The 19,165-nt window shown below is 43.0% G+C and overlaps 1 protein-coding gene across 1 annotated transcript in view; it reads left to right on the plus strand.

Annotated features, from left to right (window-relative positions):
• The window catches only part of drp2 (dystrophin related protein 2), a 154,801-nt gene that overhangs the window by 69,949 nt on the left and 65,687 nt on the right, over nt 1-19,165 (plus strand). Inside the window, exons 4-7 of the mRNA XM_020509411.2 lie at nt 12,345-12,465; nt 13,312-13,423; nt 13,694-13,850; nt 17,645-17,791. Of these exons, the coding sequence (XP_020365000.2) occupies nt 12,345-12,465; nt 13,312-13,423; nt 13,694-13,850; nt 17,645-17,791 (537 nt within the window). The remainder of the gene's footprint in view (nt 1-12,344; nt 12,466-13,311; nt 13,424-13,693; nt 13,851-17,644; nt 17,792-19,165) is intronic.

Below are 19,165 nucleotides of genomic sequence, written 5' to 3' on the forward strand. Positions count from 1 at the left end.
CAGCAAGAGCAACATCATTGATATATACAGAGAAAAGAGTCGGCCCGAGGATTGAACCCAGTGGCACCCCCATAGAGACTGCCAGAGGACCGGACAGCATGCCCTCCGATTTGACACACTGAACTCTGTCTGCAAAGTAATTGGTGAACCAGGCAAGGCAGTCATCCGAAAAACCGAGGCTACTGAGTCTGCCGATAAGAATATGGTGATTGACAGAGTCGAAAGCCTTGGCAAGGTCGATGAAGACGGCTGCACAGTACTGTCTTTTATCGATGGTGGTTATGATATCGTTTAGTACCTTGAGCGTGGCTGAGGTGCACCCGTGGCCGGCTCGGAAACCAGATTGCACAGCGGAGAAGGTACGGTGGGATTCGAGATGGTCAGTGACCTGTTTGTTGACTTGGCTTTCGAAGACCTTAGATAGGCAGGGCAGGATGGATATAGGTCTGTAACAGTGTGTAGTGTTCTATAAGTGTGTGTGTAGTGTTCTATAAGTGTGTGTTTAGTGTTCTATAAGTGTGTGTGTGTGTGTGTGTGTCGTGTTCTATAAGTGTGTGTGTTTAGTGTTCTATAAGTGTGTGTGTGTTTATTGTTCTATAAGTGTGTGTGTAGTGTTCTATAAGTGTGTGTGTAGTGTTCTATAAGTGTGTGTGTGTGTGTGTAGTGTTCTATAAGTGTGTGTGTGTGTAGTGTTCTATAAGTGTGTGTGTAGTGTTCTATAAGTGTGTGTGTAGTGTTCTATAAGTGTGTGTGTAAGTGTTCTATACGTTTGTGTGTGTAGTGTTCTATAAGTGTGTGTGTAGTGTTCTATAAATGTGTGTGTAGTGTTCTATAAGTGTGTATGTGTAGTGTTCTATAAGTGTGTGTGTAGTGTTCTATAAGTTTGTGTGTTTAGTGTTCTATAAGTGTGTGTGTGTATTGTTCTATAAGTGTGTGTGTAGTGTTCTAAAAGTGTGTGTGTGTAGTGTTCTACAAGTGTGTGTGTTTAGTGTTCTATAAGTGTGTGTGTGTAGTGTTCTATAAGTGTGTGTGTGTGTGTGTGTAGTGTTCTACAAGTGTGTGTGTTTAGTGTTCTATAAGTGTGTGTGTGTGTAGTGTTCTATAAGTGTGTGTGTAGTGTTCTATAAGTGTGTGTGTGTGTAGTGTTCTATAAGTGTGTGTGTGTAGTGTTCTATAAGTGTGTGTGTAGTGTTCTATAAGTGTGTGTGTGTAGTGTTCTATAAGTGTGTGTTTAGTGTTCTATAAGTGTGTGTGTGGGTGTGTAGTGTTCTACAAGTGTGTGTGTTTAGTGTTCTATAAGTGTGTGTGTGTGTAGTGTTCTATAAGTGTGTGTGTAGTGTTCTATAAGTGTGTGTGTGTAGTGTTCTATAAGTGTGTGTGTAGTGTTCTATAAGTGTGTGTGTAAGTGTTCTATACGTTTGTGTGTGTAGTGTTCTATAAGTGTGTGTGTAGTGTTCTATAAATGTGTGTGTAGTGTTCTATAAATGTGTGTGTAGTGTTCTATAAGTGTGTATGTGTAGTGTTCTATAAGTGTGTGTGTAGTGTTCTATAAGTTTGTGTGTTTAGTGTTCTATAAGTGTGTGTGTGTATTGTTCTATAAGTGTGTGTGTAGTGTTCTAAAAGTGTGTGTGTGTAGTGTTCTACAAGTGTGTGTGTTTAGTGTTCTATAAGTGTGTGTGTGTAGTGTTCTATAAGTGTGTGTGTAGTGTTCTATAAGTGTGTGTGTGTAGTGTTCTATAAGTGTGTGTGTGTGTGTGTGTAGTGTTCTACAAGTGTGTGTGTTTAGTGTTCTATAAGTGTGTGTGTGTGTAGTGTTCTATAAGTGTGTGTGTGTGTAGTGTTCTATAAGTGTGTGTGTGTGTAGTGTTCTATAAGTGTGTGTGTGTAGTGTTCTATAAGTGTGTGTGTAGTGTTCTATAAGTGTGTGTGTGTAGTGTTCTATAAGTGTGTGTTTAGTGTTCTATAAGTGTGTGTGTGTGTGTGTGTGTAGTGTTCTACAAGTGTGTGTGTTTAGTGTTCTATAAGTGTGTGTGTGTGTAGTGTTCTATAAGTGTGTGTGTAGTGTTCCATAAGTGTGTGTGTGTAGTGTTCTATAAGTGTGTGTGTGTAGTGTTCTATAAGTGTGTGTTTAGTGTTCTATAAGTGTGTGTGTGTCGTGTTCTATAAGTGTGTGTGTGTTTATTGTTCTATAAGTGTGTGTTTAGTGTTCTATAAGTGTGTGTGTGTGTGTGTCGTGTTCTATAAGTGTGTGTGTAGTGTTCTATAAGTGTGTGTGTAGTGTTCTATAAGTGTGTGTGTAGTGTTCTATAAGTGTGTGTGTGTGTGTGTAGTGTTCTATAAGTGTGTGTGTTTAGTGTTCTATAAGTGTGTGTGTGTTTATTGTTCTATAAGTGTGTGTTTAGTGTTCTATAAGTGTGTGTGTGTGTGTCGTGTTCTATAAGTGTGTGTGTAGTGTTCTATAAGTGTGTGTGTAGTGTTCTATAAGTGTGTGTGTGTGTAGTGTTCTATAAGTGTGTGTTTAGTGTTCTATAAGTGTGTGTGTGTGTGTGTGTAGTGTTCTATAAGTGTGTGTGTAGTGTTCTATAAGTGTGTGTGTAGTGCTCTATAAGTGTGTGTGTAGTGTTCTATAAGTGTGTGTGTAGTGTTCTATAAGTGTGTGTGTAGTGCTCTATAAGTGTGTGTGTGTGTGTAGTGTTCTATAAGTGTGTGTGTAGTGTTCTATAAGTGTGTGTGTGTGTGTGTGTGTAGTGTTCTATAAGTGTGTGTGTAGTGTTCTATAGGTGTGTGTGTAGTGCATAATCTATTCATCCAGAGACAAGAGAGGAGGATGAAGTAATAATGAACCTAAAAATAATTATAGTAATATATACCATTTAGCAGACGCTTTTATCGAAAGCGACTTACAGTCATGCGTACATACATTTTACGAATGGCTGGTCCCTGGAGTCAAACCCCCTTCCCTGACGTTACAAGCGCCATGTGTTCTGAGAAAGCTCAGTGTAATGGGGTCTCTGGGGGCCCCAGAAATAAATAGGGGACTGTCAACATGTTTGGAGGGGGCAATGAAACCATTTCCTTCTCTGACTCTTCCTCCTCCATCATGCATAATGTAGCCTAATTGGATCTGAAGTCTTTATATTTAATGTTCCTTCAGCCAAAGACGGCACCCCTCAGTGTGAAATTTAGCTGGAATTAAAGTTTTAACGCAGCGGAGGCCTAAGGGAGGGAAGTAAACCCGCAATTCCACCCTGGGTACCAACCGCTCACTCAGAAAAAAACGAAACAAGTGGGTTAAAATCTGAGTTTCCTTAGTAACCTCACCAGGAAATCTTATCAGAAACCACAGCTCCTGCACAGAACACATTTCTGCATGTTTGCTAAGCATCAGTGGTATATGCCAGTTCAGTGGGGCTCCGTATTTAATTCCGTCAGTGAGGAGGGAGGCTGGTGTTATCAGGGAGTGACTGGCTGCAGTCATGGGGTTTAATAGCCACTGAAAGAAAGTCGCCACTGCGCCGCTCGCCACAGGGGAAACCCTGTCCCGGCTCCACGAGGGAGCAAAAGGGGGCTCAGTTGAAACGTGTGCCTCCTCAGTTTTACTTTTATGTCCCTTTATAAAAATCTCAAAAAAAGTTAAAATGATTAAAAGTTAAAAAGTTAAAGTGACACGTTGGCGCAAAATCTAAATCTTCTCTGCACTGTGTCAGCACAATGGACAGCGCTAGCTGTGATGTATGTAGGGGAGCTATGGAAAGCCACTGAGGTGGTTAGCAATGAATAGGGCTGTTACAGTGACCATATTACCACCGCACCGGCAGTCATGACCACATTCAAATTCCACGTGACCATTTAGTTGCGTAATTAGGGTTCAAGCTCTGATGCTGCTGATGGTCATTAGTAGCCTACCAAACTTGCTAACTGCCTGGTACTCAGCACTCTATTGTCCCTCTAATCACTCTGACATCAATGCAAATGTTTTCAAAAATAAAATCAATCACTTCATGAGAGCCCATGAGCTCATGTTGCGCAACATTTCTATAGGCTACGCAATTGTGTGAGAAAACAGAGTTTTGATTACCTCTATTAAAAAGAGGAGGATGCAATTAGCTTTCTATAGACTAGGCCTACTATATTTATTTATCAGCTTTCCTAATATTAAGGTAATTTCTTTGCTTTACAACCGGAGTATAGCCTGCCTGGCTGGTATGAAAATGAACCACGGGAAAAGCGTCTTCCATTCGCTATTTAAGTGCATAGATGACATGTATTTCTTTTTCCGTGCCCCTGTTCTGAGATAGGTGCATTATAATGGTCCATTCTAAATCAAAACTAATTTCAAACATATTATTTAGTATATGTAAGACAACATTACATTATGAATAGCCTGATTGGTGATTATATTAGCCTATCAACGATGGGCATCAATGATTTATTATCAATAATAATGCCCAGCGTGTTCAGTAAGGCAAGAAAAGAGAATGCTTTTTTAAAAACTTTTTCAAATCCTAGTCGCACACCTCATGTAGCCTGGCCCTTAGGCCTATATGTTTTGATAACGTTTGTGTCACAACTAAAAGTGGACAAATAACTTCTTAAAATTAAGCACATTAATCTGCTTTACAACCGGTGTAGTGCCTAAGAGCCAATTTATGCTTGATCCGAAAATGTGGTCGAAGGCGGTGTATGGATGGCGTGATGTAATTGCGGAGCACCCGGACGCATGCAGATGCCAAATTGAGCTCCGTACCGCATTGTCGCGTGCCTCTCAGATTTTGTCATTTTGCGTAGGGCTCAGTATTGCTCTGCGTTGACATGATTGGTTGACGGTAGGTGAGGGCGCTAGGTCCTGTATAAACACAAACTCACTTCCTTGACAACTTCCTTCACAACAGCTCTGCGCTACTCTGTAAAGCGGAAAAAGTATGATTGCCCAGACTTCTGCAGAGGCCATATCACCGTAAATGCTACATGCCAATGCAGATGTTGGATGGACAATGCAGCGCCTTTCACTGGAAAACAAATGTCAAATTCGGGGAAGATCATTTTCACCAAATAAATGCACCTTCATAATAAGGCATTACAAGCATAATCACATCTGTGTTAACTTTTGAGAACAGTGTTTTCCCGCTAATTTATTGCATTTTGGAACATTCACGCTCAAAGCCTACTGCCTTGTGTGATTTTTTGTGCTTATAATGTGAAGAAACAGCCTAATAGTTGATCAACATTTTAAGCTAAACGTTCTGACCTGTTGCATCAGCCTCATTGCTTTTTTTATGCTAGTGGTTGTATTAATTTGGGATCTATCGCATCCCACAACTATCCAAGAGTATGTTTGCAATATTTATTTATTGCACAGAAGGACAAGTTGACCAATATAATAGGTCAACTTTTGTACTATGGGGGTTAGTAGATTGACATAGGCTCGTTAGGCCTACTCATCTTGTTGGCTGACGAAAGTAGGCTAAATGTAGACACTTCTTCTAACATCTTCAATATGCGTAGCAGCAGTGTAAAAGAGGGGTTGGGGGGGGGGCACACAATGCAAATAGTCCGGGTAACCATTTGGTTACCTGTTCAGGAGTCGTATGGCTTGGGGGTAAAAACTGTTGAGAAGCCTTTTTGTCCTAGACGTAGCACTCCGGTACCGCTTGCCATGCCGTAGTAGAGAGAACAGTCTATGACTGGGGTGGCTGGGGTCTTTGACAATTTTCAGGGCCTTCCTCTGACACCACCTGGTATAGAGGTCCTGGATGGCAGGCAGCTTTGCCCCAGTGATCTACTAGGCCGTACACACTACCCTCTGAAGTGCCTTGCTGTCGGAGGCTGAGCAATTGCCGTACCAGGCAGTGATGCAACTGGTCAGGATGCTCTCGATGTTGCAGCTGTAGAACCTTTTGAGGATCTCAGGACCCATGCTAAATCTTTTGAGTTTCCTGAGGGGGAATAGGCTTTGTCGTGCCCTCTTCATGACTGTCTTGGTGTGTTTGGACTATTCTAGTTTGTTGTTGATGTGGACACCAAGGAATTTGAAGCCCTCAACCTGCTCCACTACAGCCCAGACGATGAGAATGGGGACGTGCTCGGTGCTCCTTTTCCTGTAGTCCACAATCATCTCCTTAGTCTTGGTTAAGTTGAGAGATAGGTTGTTATTCTGGCACCACCCGGCCAGGTCTCTGACCTCCTCCCTATAGGCTGTCTCGTCGTTGTCGGTGTTCAGGCCTACCACTGTTGTGTCGTCAGCAAACTTAATGATGGTGTTGGAGTCGTGCCTGACCATGCAGTCGTGGGTGAACAGGGAGTACAGGAGGGGACTGAGCACGCACCCCTGGGGAGCTCCAGTGTTCAGGATCAGCGTGGCAGATGTGTTTCTACCTACCCTCACCACCTGGGGCGGCCCGTCAGGAAGTCCAGGATCCAGTTGCAGATGTGTTTACTCCCAGGTTCCTTAGCTTAGTGATGAGCTTTGATGGTACTATGGTGTTGAACGCTGAGCTGTAGTCAATGAATAGCATTCTACATAGGTCTTCCTTTTGTCCAGGTGGGAAAGGGCAGTGTGGAGTGCAATAGAGATTGCATCATCTGTCGATATTTTGGGCGGTATGCAAAGTGGAGTGGGTCTAGGGTTTCTGGGATAATGGGATAATGGTGTTGATGTGAGCCATCACCAACCTTTCAAAGCACTTCATGGCTATGGACGTGAGTGCCATGCATCTGTAGTCATTTAGGGAGGTTGCCTTAGTGTTCTTGGGCACAGGGACTATGGTGGTCTGCTTGAAGCATGTTGGTATTACAGACTCAATCAGGGACATGTTGAAAATGTCAGTGAAGACACCTGCCAGTTGGTCAGCGCATGCCCAGAACACACATCCTGGTAATCCATCTGGCCCACAGCCTTGTGAATGTTGACCTGTTTAAAGGTCTTACTCATGTCGGCTACGGAGAGCTTGATCACACAGTCGTCCGGAACAGCTGATGCTCTCAAGCTTGCCTCAATGTTGCTTGCCTCGAACCGAGCATAGAAGTGATTTAACTCGTCTGGTAGGCTCGTGTCACTGGGCAGCTCGCGGCTGTGCTTCCCTTTGTAGTCTGTAATAGTTTGCAAGCCCTGCCACATCCGACGAGCGTCGGAGCCGGTGGAGAATGATTCAATCTTAGCCCTGTATTGACGCTTTACCTGTTTGATGGTTCGTCGCAGGGCATAGCGGAATGTCTTGTAAGCTTCCGGGTTAGAGTCCCGCACCTTGAAAGCGGCAGCTCTACCCTTTAGCTCAGTGCGAATGTTGCCTGTAATCCATGGCTTCTGGTTGGGGTATGTACGTACAGTCACTGTGGGGACGACGTCCTGTTTCCCCCTCTGGTTGCACATTTAACATGTTGATAGAGATTTGGCAGAACTGATTTAAGTTTCCCTGCATTAAAGTCTCTGGCCACTAGGATCGCCGCCTCTGGGTGAGTGGTTTCCTGTTTGCGTATTTCCTTATACAGCTGACTGAGTGCGGTCTAGTGCCAGCATCTGTATGTGGTGGTAAATAAACAGCCACGAAAAGTATAGCTGAGAACTCTCTAGGCAAGTTGTGTGGCCTGCAATTTATCATAATATACTCTACTTCAGGCGAGCAAAATCTAGAGACTTCCTTAGATTTTGTGACTAGCTGTTGTTTACAAATATACACAGAGCGCTCCCCCTGGTTTTACCGGAGTGTGCTGTTCTATCCTGCCGGTGCAGCGTGTATCCCGCTAGCTGAATATCCATGTCGCCATTCAGCCACGATTCCGTGAAATGATCATAGGATATTACATTTTTTCATGTCCCGTTGGTAGGATATTCGTGATCGTACCACGTCTAGTTCATTGTCCAATGATTGCATGTTGGCGAGTAATGTTGATGGTAATGGAAGCTTTCCTAGTTGTCTTCTGCGGGTCCAGACGAGGCATCCGGCTCATTGTCCTCTGAGTAGCTTCCTTTTGCGAATAATTGGGATGTCTGCCCTGTGGGGTGTTTGGAGAATATCGTGTGAGTCCTGCTTGCTGCTGCTGCTGTTGTTGTTGTTGAAAAAATCTTGTCTAACCCGAGGTGAGTGATCGCTGTCCTGATATCTAGAAGCTCTTTTCTGCCGTAAGATACGGTTATAGAAACATTATGTACAAAATAATTTACAAACTTCGCGGAAAAAAATCACATCATAGCACAATTGGTTAGGAGACCGTAAAACGGCGGCCATCTCCTCCGGCGCCATTTTCTCAAAGCTCAAGCCTTTCATTCAACTGTTTTCAAATCATCATTAGAGTTGCATCGCGCCGTCTTAGAATGCATTAAACATCTAGACATACAGTACCAGTCAAAAGTTTGGACACACCTACTCAATCCAGGGTTTTTCTTTATTTTTTTCTTTATTGTAGAAATAATAGTGAAGACATCAAAACTATGAAATAACACATATGGAATCATGTAGTAACCAAAAAAGTGTCCAGGGTTTTTTTCCCCTCTGGTTGCACGTTTAATATGCTGTTAGAAATTTGGTTTAAGTTTCCCTGCATTAAATTCCCTGGCTACTAGGAGTGCCGCCTCTGGGTGAGCATGTTCTCTACTCTCCAGGTAGATAGTGTGGTATACAGCTTATCATGATATATTCTACCTCAGGAGAGCAATAGATCGAGACTTCCTTAGATATTGTGCACCAGCTGTTATTTACAAAAATACATAGTCTGCCACCTCTTGTCTTACCAAACACCATGGAACCACACAGCCGTCACACCGCTCAGGAAGGAGACACGTTCTGTCTCCTAGTGAACGTACTTTGGTGCGAAAAGTGCAAATCAATCCCAGAACAACAGCAAAGGATCTTGTGAAGATGCTGGAGGAACAGGTACAAAATGATTTATATCCTGTATCGACGAGTCCTGTATCGACATAACCTGAAAGGCCGCTCAGCAAGGAAGAAGCCACTGCTCCAAAACCGACATAAAAAAGCCACACTACGGTTTGCAACTGCACATGGGGACAAAGATCGTACTTTTTGGAGAAATGTCCTCTGGTCTGATGAAACAAAAATAGACCTGTTTAGCCATAATGTCCATTGTTATATTTGGAGGAAAAAAGGGGAGGCTTTCAAGCCTGAAGAACACCATCCCAACCGTGAAGCACGGGGGTGGCAGCATCATGTTGTGGGGGTGCTTTGCTACAGGAGGGACTGGTGCACTTCACAAAATAGATGGCATCATGAGGTAGGAAAATTATGTGGATATATTGAAGCAACATCTCAAGACATCAGTCAGGAAATTGAAGCTTGGTCGCAAATAGGTCTTCCAATGACCCCAAGCATACTTCCAAAGTTTGTCAAAATGGCTTAAGGACAACCAAGTCAAGGTATTCGAGTGGCCATCACAAAGCCCTGACCTCAATCCTATAGAAAATGTGTGGGCAGAACTGAAAATGCGTGTGTGAGCAAAGAGGCCTACAAACCTGACTCAGTTACACCAGCTCTGTCAGGAGGAATGGGCCAAAATTCACCCAACTTATTGTGGGAAGCTTGTGGAAGGCTACCCGAAACTTTTGACCCAGGTTAAACAATTTAAAGAGTGTATGTAAACTTCTGACCCACTAGGTGTCACGATCTTCCTCCTCTTCATCTGAAGAGGAGAGGCGAGAAGGATCAGAGGACCAAAATGCGGCGTGGTATGTGTTCATGATGAATGTTTAATTAAAGAAAGAACTGAACACTGAATACAAAAACAATAAACAAATAAAGACCATGAAGCTATCATAAGGACTGTGCTGACACAAACAACTAACATAGACAATCACCCACAAACAAACAGTGCAACCCAGGCCACCTAAGTATGATTCTCAATCAGAGACAACTAATGACACCTGCCTCTGATTGAGAACCATACTTGGCCGAAACATAAAAATCCCCAAATCATAGAAAATCAAACATAGACTGCCCACCCCAACTCACGCCCTGACCATACTAAATAATGAATACAAAACAAAGGAAATAAAGGTCAGAACGTGACACTAGGAATGTGATGAAAGAAATAAAAGCTGAAATAAATCATTCTCTTTACTATTATTCTGACATTTCACATTCTTAAAATAAAGTGGTGATCCTAACAGGGAATTTTTACTTGGACTAAATGTCAGGAATTGTGAGAAAAAAAAATGTATTTGGCTAAGGTGTATGTAAACTTCCGACTTCAACTGTAAGTAAAAATACTTTAAAGTACTACTTTTTTTGGGGGGGTATCTTTACTTTACTATTTATATGTTTGACAACTTTTCATTCACTTCGCTACGTTCCTGAAGAAAATGATGTACTTTTTACTCCATACATTTTCCCTAACACCCAAATGTATTCGTTACATTTCGAATGCTTAGCACATAAGGAAAATGGTCCAATTCACACACTTGTCAAGACAACATGATTATAGCTACTGCCTCTGATCTGGCGGACTCACTAAACACAAATGCTTCATTTGTAAATTACGTTTGCCCCTGGCTATCCTGACATAAAACAAAGAATAATAATTGTGCCATCTGGTTTGCTTAATATAAGCAATTTGAAATCATTTATACTTTTACTTTTGATACATAAATATATTTTTGCAATTATATTTTCTTTTTATATACTTAAGTATATTTAAAACCAAATACTTTTCAACTTTTACTCAAGTAATATTTTAACTGGGTGACTTTCACTTTTACCTGAGCAATTTATCTTTGAGGTATCTTTACTTTTACTCAAGTATGACAGTTGGGTACTTTTTCCACCACTGGCTATATTAAATGTGTTTATTAGACTTTTTAAAATGTAGATGTTCCACATCAGTAGCTTGTAGGCTATGCTTGGAAGCTAGGAGATGCTAAATGTGTTTATGCTAATTAACAGTCAATTACCATGAGAACGCAGTTATTTGCTTGACAATCACCAGCTGACAAAATGTCATGACCGCCATATCCCTAGATATGACTCCTGTGGTAGGCTAAGTGAATAACATGATATGCCTCCGTCTGTAATATTCTATTTTGATTTATAATGGTGGAGTCAAGTTTACAGTTGACGCTGCTTTGCTTTTCTCACGCCCCACGACTACAGAGTTGAGTTAGCTTCTTAGCTAGCTATAAAAATTGTTAGTGTTATTAGCCTTAGTCTATTTAACTAGCTCGAACCAGCTAATCTGCCACTGCTACGATGGATATCAAAAATTGGCTTCGCCAAGGTACCCAAACAAAACCAAAAGGAGAAAGCGAGCGATTGGCAGCAACAGCAGTATCAAACCACTGAGGCCGCTGCCAAGCCCAGCAGCGATGATGATGTCGAGCTCCAGCTAGCTCAGCGTGCAAGAGCCTACTTACCCTTCCACAAGCGTTGCCAGGATAATGGCTCCACAGCTTCCTCCACCTCCAACTCTTCCTGACAATATACCCATTTGCCATCAGAGCAGCCTCAGTTTGTCGGGGCATAGACTCTACAAGGTGTCGAACGCGTTCCACAGGGATGCTGGTCAATGTTGACTCCAATGCTTCCCACACTTGTGTCAAGTTGGCTGGATGTCCTTTGGGTGGTGGACAATTGTTAATACACCCGGGAAACTGTTGAGTGCGAAAACCCCAGCAGCGTTGGAGTTCTTGACACACTCAAACCGGTGCACCTGGCACCTACTACCATATCCCGTTCAAAGGCACTTTAATATTTTGTCTTGCTCATTCATCCTCTGAATGGCACACACACACAATCCCTGTGTGGATTTAACAGGTGACATCAATAAGGGATCAAAGCTATCACCTGGATTCACCTGGTCAGTCTACGTCATGTTCTTAAAGTTTTGTGCAGTCAGTGTATTTCACTTTAGTTTAATAACGTACTAATTATATAGGCTAAAGTTTTTACCTAGCATAAGTTGAGTGGTGAATGGAGATTAGCTGTTGAGGACAAGAGAGTCTGGTTGACACTGCCTGCCCCTGGATTCTCTGTGATTACGTCCTAAATGGCACCCTATTCCCTATAAAGTGTATTACTGTTGACCAGAGCCCTATGGGACAGCCTATGAGTCATTAATTCCACTAGGCAGCTGGGTTGGTATCTAGGTCTGCAGCAGAGTAATGTGCATGTACTCAGGCAGTTCAGCACAGAGACGATATAGTACAGACTGACAGCTAGGCAGTCCTATGTGGCCCTCTGCAAGTTGCTCCTCACTGTGTGTGTTCATGTATGCAAATTGATGTCTGTGTGTGTGTGTATATTGTACACTATGTGTTATAATGAGCCTATGCATGTTGTTTGTATGTGATTGAACCATGCCTTCATCTCTTTGTGGGCTCCTGTCCTGTCTGTCTCCAGGTATTCATGGAGGATGTCAAGTCTCGGGGGCCGTTCATCTACTCTGTGCTGGAGTCTGCTCAGGCCTTCTTGGCACAGCACCCCTTCCAGGAGCCCGAGGAGACGCTGCCCGACGGAAAAGGTCTGCCCACATACTCCAAAACCGTGTCAAATGACAACCTACATATGCAGGATCTTAATTTGAGCTAGTTTGTTACAGGAGGAAAATAATCCTGCAGCAACAGGAAATGTTAATTATTATGTGGATTATAATTCATGGAAATGTTTTGTATGCATTTTTTGTTAGGGTAAATCAAGTCGGACATTTTAAAGTGGAAAGTACAAACTTTAGAAGCCATTTTAAACCTGAATACACTCCAAGTTTGCAACAAAAGAGTCACCAACAAAAGAGTGATCAAATTAAGATCCTACATCTGTAGGTGCCAATCCTCCCCATACCACCCCACCCTGCCACCCTGCCACACACACCAAAACCAGACCTGAGCAGTGAGAACAGAGAGAGATAGGGAGTTCAGTAAGTTGATCTCCAGCAGTTGTGTATCCACCATTAGGTCTGATTAGCAGCTACCTGTCCTGCTGTATCAGAGTGGATCAGAGAATGTATGTTTGGGGAGAGCAGTTGGGTCGGGACCAATTAGCCCAGTTCACACCATCTGGTCAAATCAATAATGCAGCATGCTAGGCTGTTTCTGCCCCCCACTCTCCTTCTCCACCTTCCTCCCCCTCCCCCAACCAGCATCCTCTTGCTCTCCACCACTGGTGGCACGCATGGGGAAAATATGGGGGCGAACTCTCCCTGTTTCTCTGCCCCCAACAATATATTTCCCACAGTTTCTCCTGTCCAACTGTTTCTTTCGACTGATGTTTGCACTAATTGGGGCTTACACTCTCTTTGCCTGCCTACCCAATCCCTCACCCTGCTCTCCTGCTCCCCCCTCTTCATCCCCTCCTCCTCCTCCTCCTCCAGAAGTGTCTCCGAGGAAGCGGATCCTGAACGTGAGTCGTTCAGTGTGGAAGCAGGCCAACGTGGCCAGTGACCTGTGGGAGAAGCTGACTGCCCGCTGCGTGGACCGACACAGGTCAGATATGCGGCACAGGCCCACTCCACTGTGCTACAATACACCCATGATTCTGGGTTTTCGATTGGCTAGAGATGTTTTTACCGTGCCTGTACTCAAATATCATTGGGTCTTTATTTTGAGAGCATCAAGGAAAATACTATGGCCGAAATAAGGTTAGGGTTGGTGTGTTGCTCAAGTATTAGGGTGACGTCTTGCGTTAGTGGTAAAACTGCATATGACTATGTATAAAACAACTGTAGAAGTTAAAGTATTCTGTCTGTGTCCAAGGCACATGGAGCGGACCCTGGAGCGCCTGCTGCAGACCCAGGCAGCCATGGAGGAGCTGGCGGTGGCCCTAGAACAGGCTGAGGGGGTCCGGGATGCATGGGAGCCTGTAGGGGACCTCTTCATCGACTCACTGCAGGACCACATCGATGCCACCAAGGTAAGCATGTATGTGTGCGTCTCAAATATTAAGCAAGCTGTCTGCTTCAAATAAAAAGCTGGGTTTGTGTGTGTGTGTGTGTGTGTGTGTGTGTGTGTGTGTGTGTGTGTGTGTGTGTGTGTGTGTGTGTGTGTGTGTGTGTGTGTGTGTGTGTGTGTGTGTGTGTGTGTGTGTGTGTGTGTGTGTGTGTGTGTGAGTGTGTGTGTGTGTACTGTGCTCCTCAACACCAGGGCCAGACAGAATCTGCAGATATCAGATCTCAAATCAAAGTGATTTGAAATATAAAATACCTGTGGAATCGACACAGATTAAATAGTGCCTGAAACATGAATAGATCCATCTTTATTGCTTAGATATGGAGACAATGCTGTGAAGATATTGATAAGAAAACTGTCTAGAAGATTCCCTCTAGCTACGCTTGCTAATCTGTTATCTGTGAAGAGGCTCCTCCACTCTGCTGGCTAGATGGCTGTTACTTCACTGTAATTATGGAAGATCTGTCTCTCTATCCCTCTGCTCTCTTAGCTTTGTTTCTGTTAGTATTGACTCAGTGTTCCTGGGCAACATGATTTGATTTTTAATTAATTTATTATGATCTTATTAGTGTTTAAGTATTGCATCTTCAGGACGTGTGTGCCACATGGGCTTATAAGACACTGTATTTGCAGAAGCAAAATTTAATTATTATATATACAGTACCAATCAAAAGTTTAGACACACCTACTCATTCAAGGGTTTTTCTTAATTTTTTAAAACTATTTTTCTACATTGTAGAATAATAATGAAGACATCAAAACTATGACATAACACATATGGAATCATCTAGTAACCAAAAACGTGTTTAACAAATCAAATTATATTTATATTTGAGATTCTTCAAAGTAGCCACCCTTTGTTTTGTTGACAGTTTTACACACTCTTGGCATTCTCTCAACCAGCTTCATGAGGAATGCTTTTCCAACTGTCTTGAAGGAGTTCCCACAGATGCTGAGCACTTGTTGGCTGTTTTTCCTTCACTCTGTGGTCCAACTCATCCCAAACAATCGCAATTGGGTTGAGATCAGGTGATTGGAGTCCTTTACACAGCCTGGAGATGTGCTTTTGGTCACTGTCCTGTTGAAAAAAAATGATAGTCCAACTAAGCCCAAACCAGATTGGATGGCATATCGCTGCAGAATGCTGTGGTAGCCATGCTGGTTAAGTGTTCCTTGAATTCTAAATAAATCCTGACTGTGTCACCAGCAAAGCACCCCCACACCGTCACACCTCCTCCTCCATGCTTCACGGTGGGAATCACACATGCGGAGTTCAACCATTCACCTACTCTGTGTCTCACAAAGATTGGAACTAAAAAATTGGACTCATCAGACCAAAGGACAGATTTCCACCCGTCTAATGTCCATTGCTCATGTTTCTTGTTCCAAGCAAGTCTCTTCTTCTTATTGGTGTCCTTCAGTAGTGGTTTCTTTGCAGCAATTCGACCATGGAGGCCTGATTCACGCAGTCTCCTCTGAACAGTTGATGTTGAGATGTGTCTGTTACTTGAACTCTGTAAAGCATTTATTTGAGCTGCAATTTCTGAGGCTGGTAACTGTAATGAATTTATCCTCTGCAGCAGAGGTAACTCTGGGTCTTCCTTTGCTATGCCTGTCCTCATGAGAGCCAGTTTCATCATAGCACTTGATGAAAGGTTCTTCAAGTGCAGTCGCAAATGTTCCAGATTGACTGACCTTCATGTCTTAAAGTTATGATGGACTGTCATTTCTCTTTGCTTATTTGAGCTGTTCTTGCCATAATATGGACTTGGTCTTTTACCAAATAGGGCTATCTTCTGTATACCACCCCTACCTTGTCACAACACAACTGATTGGCTCAAATGCATTAAGAAGGAAGAAATTCTACAAATTAACTTTTAACAAGACACACCTGTTAATTGAAATGCATTCCAGGTGAGAACCTCACGAAGCTGGTTGAGAGAATGCCAAGAGTGTGCAAAGCTGTCATCAAGGCAAAGGGTGGTGACTTTGAAGAATGTTAAATATAACATTTATTTTGATTTGTTTAACACTTTTTTGGGTTACTGCACGATTCTATGTGTTATTTCATAGTGTTGATATCTTCACTACTATTCTACAATGTAGAAAATAGTACAAATATAGACAAAAGGCTGAAAAGGGGCTGAAAAGGGCTGTACGGGCTGTATCCAGACATTCCACATTGCGTCTTGTAAGAACAGCCCTTGGTCGTGGTGTATTGACCATATTCAACACCTCCTCGGGGCTTAAATATATCATGTTTTACTGTTTACTGGTTTGCTGTTTTGCTAAATGCACTTTTAAAAAATTGTGATTTGATTTGAAAGGGCACAGACCTGTGCAAAATATATTGTAAACCTCATTATAATTTAGCTGTATGAACCCTAAATAGAAACTTTTCTTCCCAGCGATGTGTGTTGTAAGAAGATAACTGTGCCTCACTTAGTTGAATAAACTAACGTTAAATATTAACCTCCTTATAACAAATTTTTTCAGAAAAGTTTCAAATTGAATTACCTTGACTGATTGTTATGAGGTTTATGGTAGCCTTTCCTTCCCACAAATCTGTGCTCCTTTGCCACCCTAAATGTCACACTCAGTGTGTTTCAGTGTCTTTATGTACACAATTCATTTGTTTCGGAGAAAGTGTTAGTTTCTATCTTTCTCCTACATTCATTCTCCCAAACGGACAGCCAACTAAGCCGACAACAGCAGGCAGTGCATTGAGTCAATAGCCAGTGACATGTTGATATGACAGAGTTCCCTCAGTTGATTGGCTGATGTTGAATCCCCAGCCAGTTATTTGTTTAGTTGTTAAGTCACAATGATCATGTCAATGTTTGCCTTGCTGTCAGTGCCAGCACATGTTCCTCCTTTTTCTATGTCTCCAGGGCAGGCGTTCCAGCAGGCTCTGTCTGTCTGTGGTGTACACACACACACTCTCTCTCTCTCTCTCTCTCTCTCTCTCTCTCTCTCTCTCTCTCTCTCTCGCTCTCTCTCTCTTCTCTGTCTCTCTTTCTCTCTCTCTTATCTCATGTTTTTGTCATGAGGCTGCAGCACAGACACCATTAACTTGATATAACTACAGCACTGTGTGCGCACACACACACTCACACATCCCTTAGATCATTAGTGCTGTTTTGGCTGGGTTGATCTGACTCTTAAGTTGCGTAAGCCATGAAGGGTCCCTGTTGTATCTCTCCCTTGGTGATGGTGTTTGTGCGGGCAGCAGCTCCAATACTAGGTCCACAGTCCACACAGCCATATAACAGAGTGAGTCTAATGCCATTAAACTCAGTCAACTTGGGGAAAGGAATTGGGCATGCATTGTGAATTTCTTATTATTTGATGAATGTTATGAACCAAATTTCAATTGATTTCTATAATTTACTGAGTTGAAAACCCTACCATGTGTGTGTGTGTGTGTGTACTCTCTATTTCCTTCCTCTCCCTCTCTAATTCACTCTCTATTTCCTTCCTCTCCCTCTCTATTTCTCTCTCTAATTCATCCCTCTCCCTCTCTAATTCTCTAATTCATCCCTCTCCCTCTCTAATTCTCTATTTTCTCCCTCTCCCTCTCTAATTCTCTCTCTATTTTCAACCTCTCCCTCTCTCATTTTCTCTCCATTTCCTCCCTTTCCCTCTTTCTTATTTGTTCTCTTTCTCCCTCACCTTCCTTTTTCTCTCATTTCCCCTTCCTATCTTCTCTCCTTCTACATCTCTCTCCTTTCCTTCTCCCTCTCTCTCTCCCACCTCCAGTTGTTTAAGGAGGAGCTAACTCAGGTGAAGGAAGGCATGAAGCACATCAATGACCTGGCTCATGAGCTGGCCATTTCTGATGTCCATTTGTCCATGGACAACGCCCACTCCCTGGAGCACCTCAACAGCCGCTGGAAACTATTGCTGGTAACTTGACCTGAACCTCCCCACAACCACTTCCCTCAACCTCCCCATAACCTTCCCACAACCTCCCCACAACCACCTCCCTCAACCTCCCCATAACCTTCACACAATCTCCCCACAACCACCTTCCGTCCATACAACCTCTCCACAACATCACCTTGACTTCCACTCAACCAGTCGATAATATTATCTCAACTGAAAACCTTAACTTTACCCTCAATCTTTCTTCAAACTACCCTCACAATATCCCGTAAACCTCCCTTCAACCTCCCCACAACATCACCTCAACATGGCCTCAGAATCCCTTCAACCTCCCCATAATACCCTTGCTGGTAACGTTTTAAATGATTGACTTCACTTCACATCTGTGGTAATTGCACATCCTCAACCTTCCCACAACATCTCTTCAACCTCCATACCACCACTCCCCCTTTAATAACCCGGTCTTCAATGGCTCACTTCATCTGTGGTCATCTCACAAGACATCTCAAATCAAAGTGTACATGTGGGAACGTGTGTGTCTGAGCAAGTGGGAAGTCATTAACGTCTGTAGAAATGAATGTACGGAAATGGTGAGTTGTCTATTGTCTTTGTCTATTTATGCTTTTGTGTTGGAAGAAAAATAAAATCTTACAAAAAAGAAAGGCTTACCTGCAAGCTCTCCTCAACAGTGCAGTACAAATATCTTTATCAAAATCATCCAAAATCAAATACCATCTGATCGAGTTTCTAACCGAGTTTCTTGCAGTATGGGTCAATAGTAAAGTGAGAGGCTACAACAGTCTGTGGGTTTAGGCTTAGCTGCAGCTTTGCCTTGGCCTCTCTTGTGATTGCATCATTTTAGAGAGGATGCAACAAATGATGCCTTTTGTCTCCAGAGTGAAACCTATTGGATTGTTCTGAGGGGAAAATGGTGAGGATGCCAGGAATCAGCAAATAAGGCAAGGGCTCAGATAAGAAAAGAAGGCTTTTCTCTCTCCTCTGCTCCCTGTGTTGCTCTTTCTCCTCTGTTCCCTGTGTTGCTCTTTCTCCTCTGTTCCCTGTGTTGCTCTTTCTCCTCTGTTCCCTGTGTTGCTCTTTCTCCTCTGCTCCCCGTGTTGCTCTTTCTCCTCTGCTCCCAGTGTGTTGCTCTTTCTCCTCTGTTCCCTGTGTTGCTCTTTCTCCTCTGTTCCCTGTGTTGCTCTTTCTCCTCTGCTCCCTGTGTTGCTCTTTCTCCTCTGCTCCCTGTGTTGCTCTTTCTCCTCTGTTCCCTGTGTTGCTCTTTCTCCTCTGTTCCCTGTGTTGCTCTTTCTCCTCTGCTCCCTGTGTGTTGCTCTTTCTCCTCTGTTCCCTGTGTTGCTCTTTATCCTCTGTTCCCTGTGTGTTGCTCTTTCTCCT

Source organism: Oncorhynchus kisutch, linkage group LG19 (genome assembly GCF_002021735.2).
Source record: "Oncorhynchus kisutch isolate 150728-3 linkage group LG19, Okis_V2, whole genome shotgun sequence".
Classification (NCBI taxonomy): domain Eukaryota; kingdom Metazoa; phylum Chordata; class Actinopteri; order Salmoniformes; family Salmonidae; genus Oncorhynchus; species Oncorhynchus kisutch.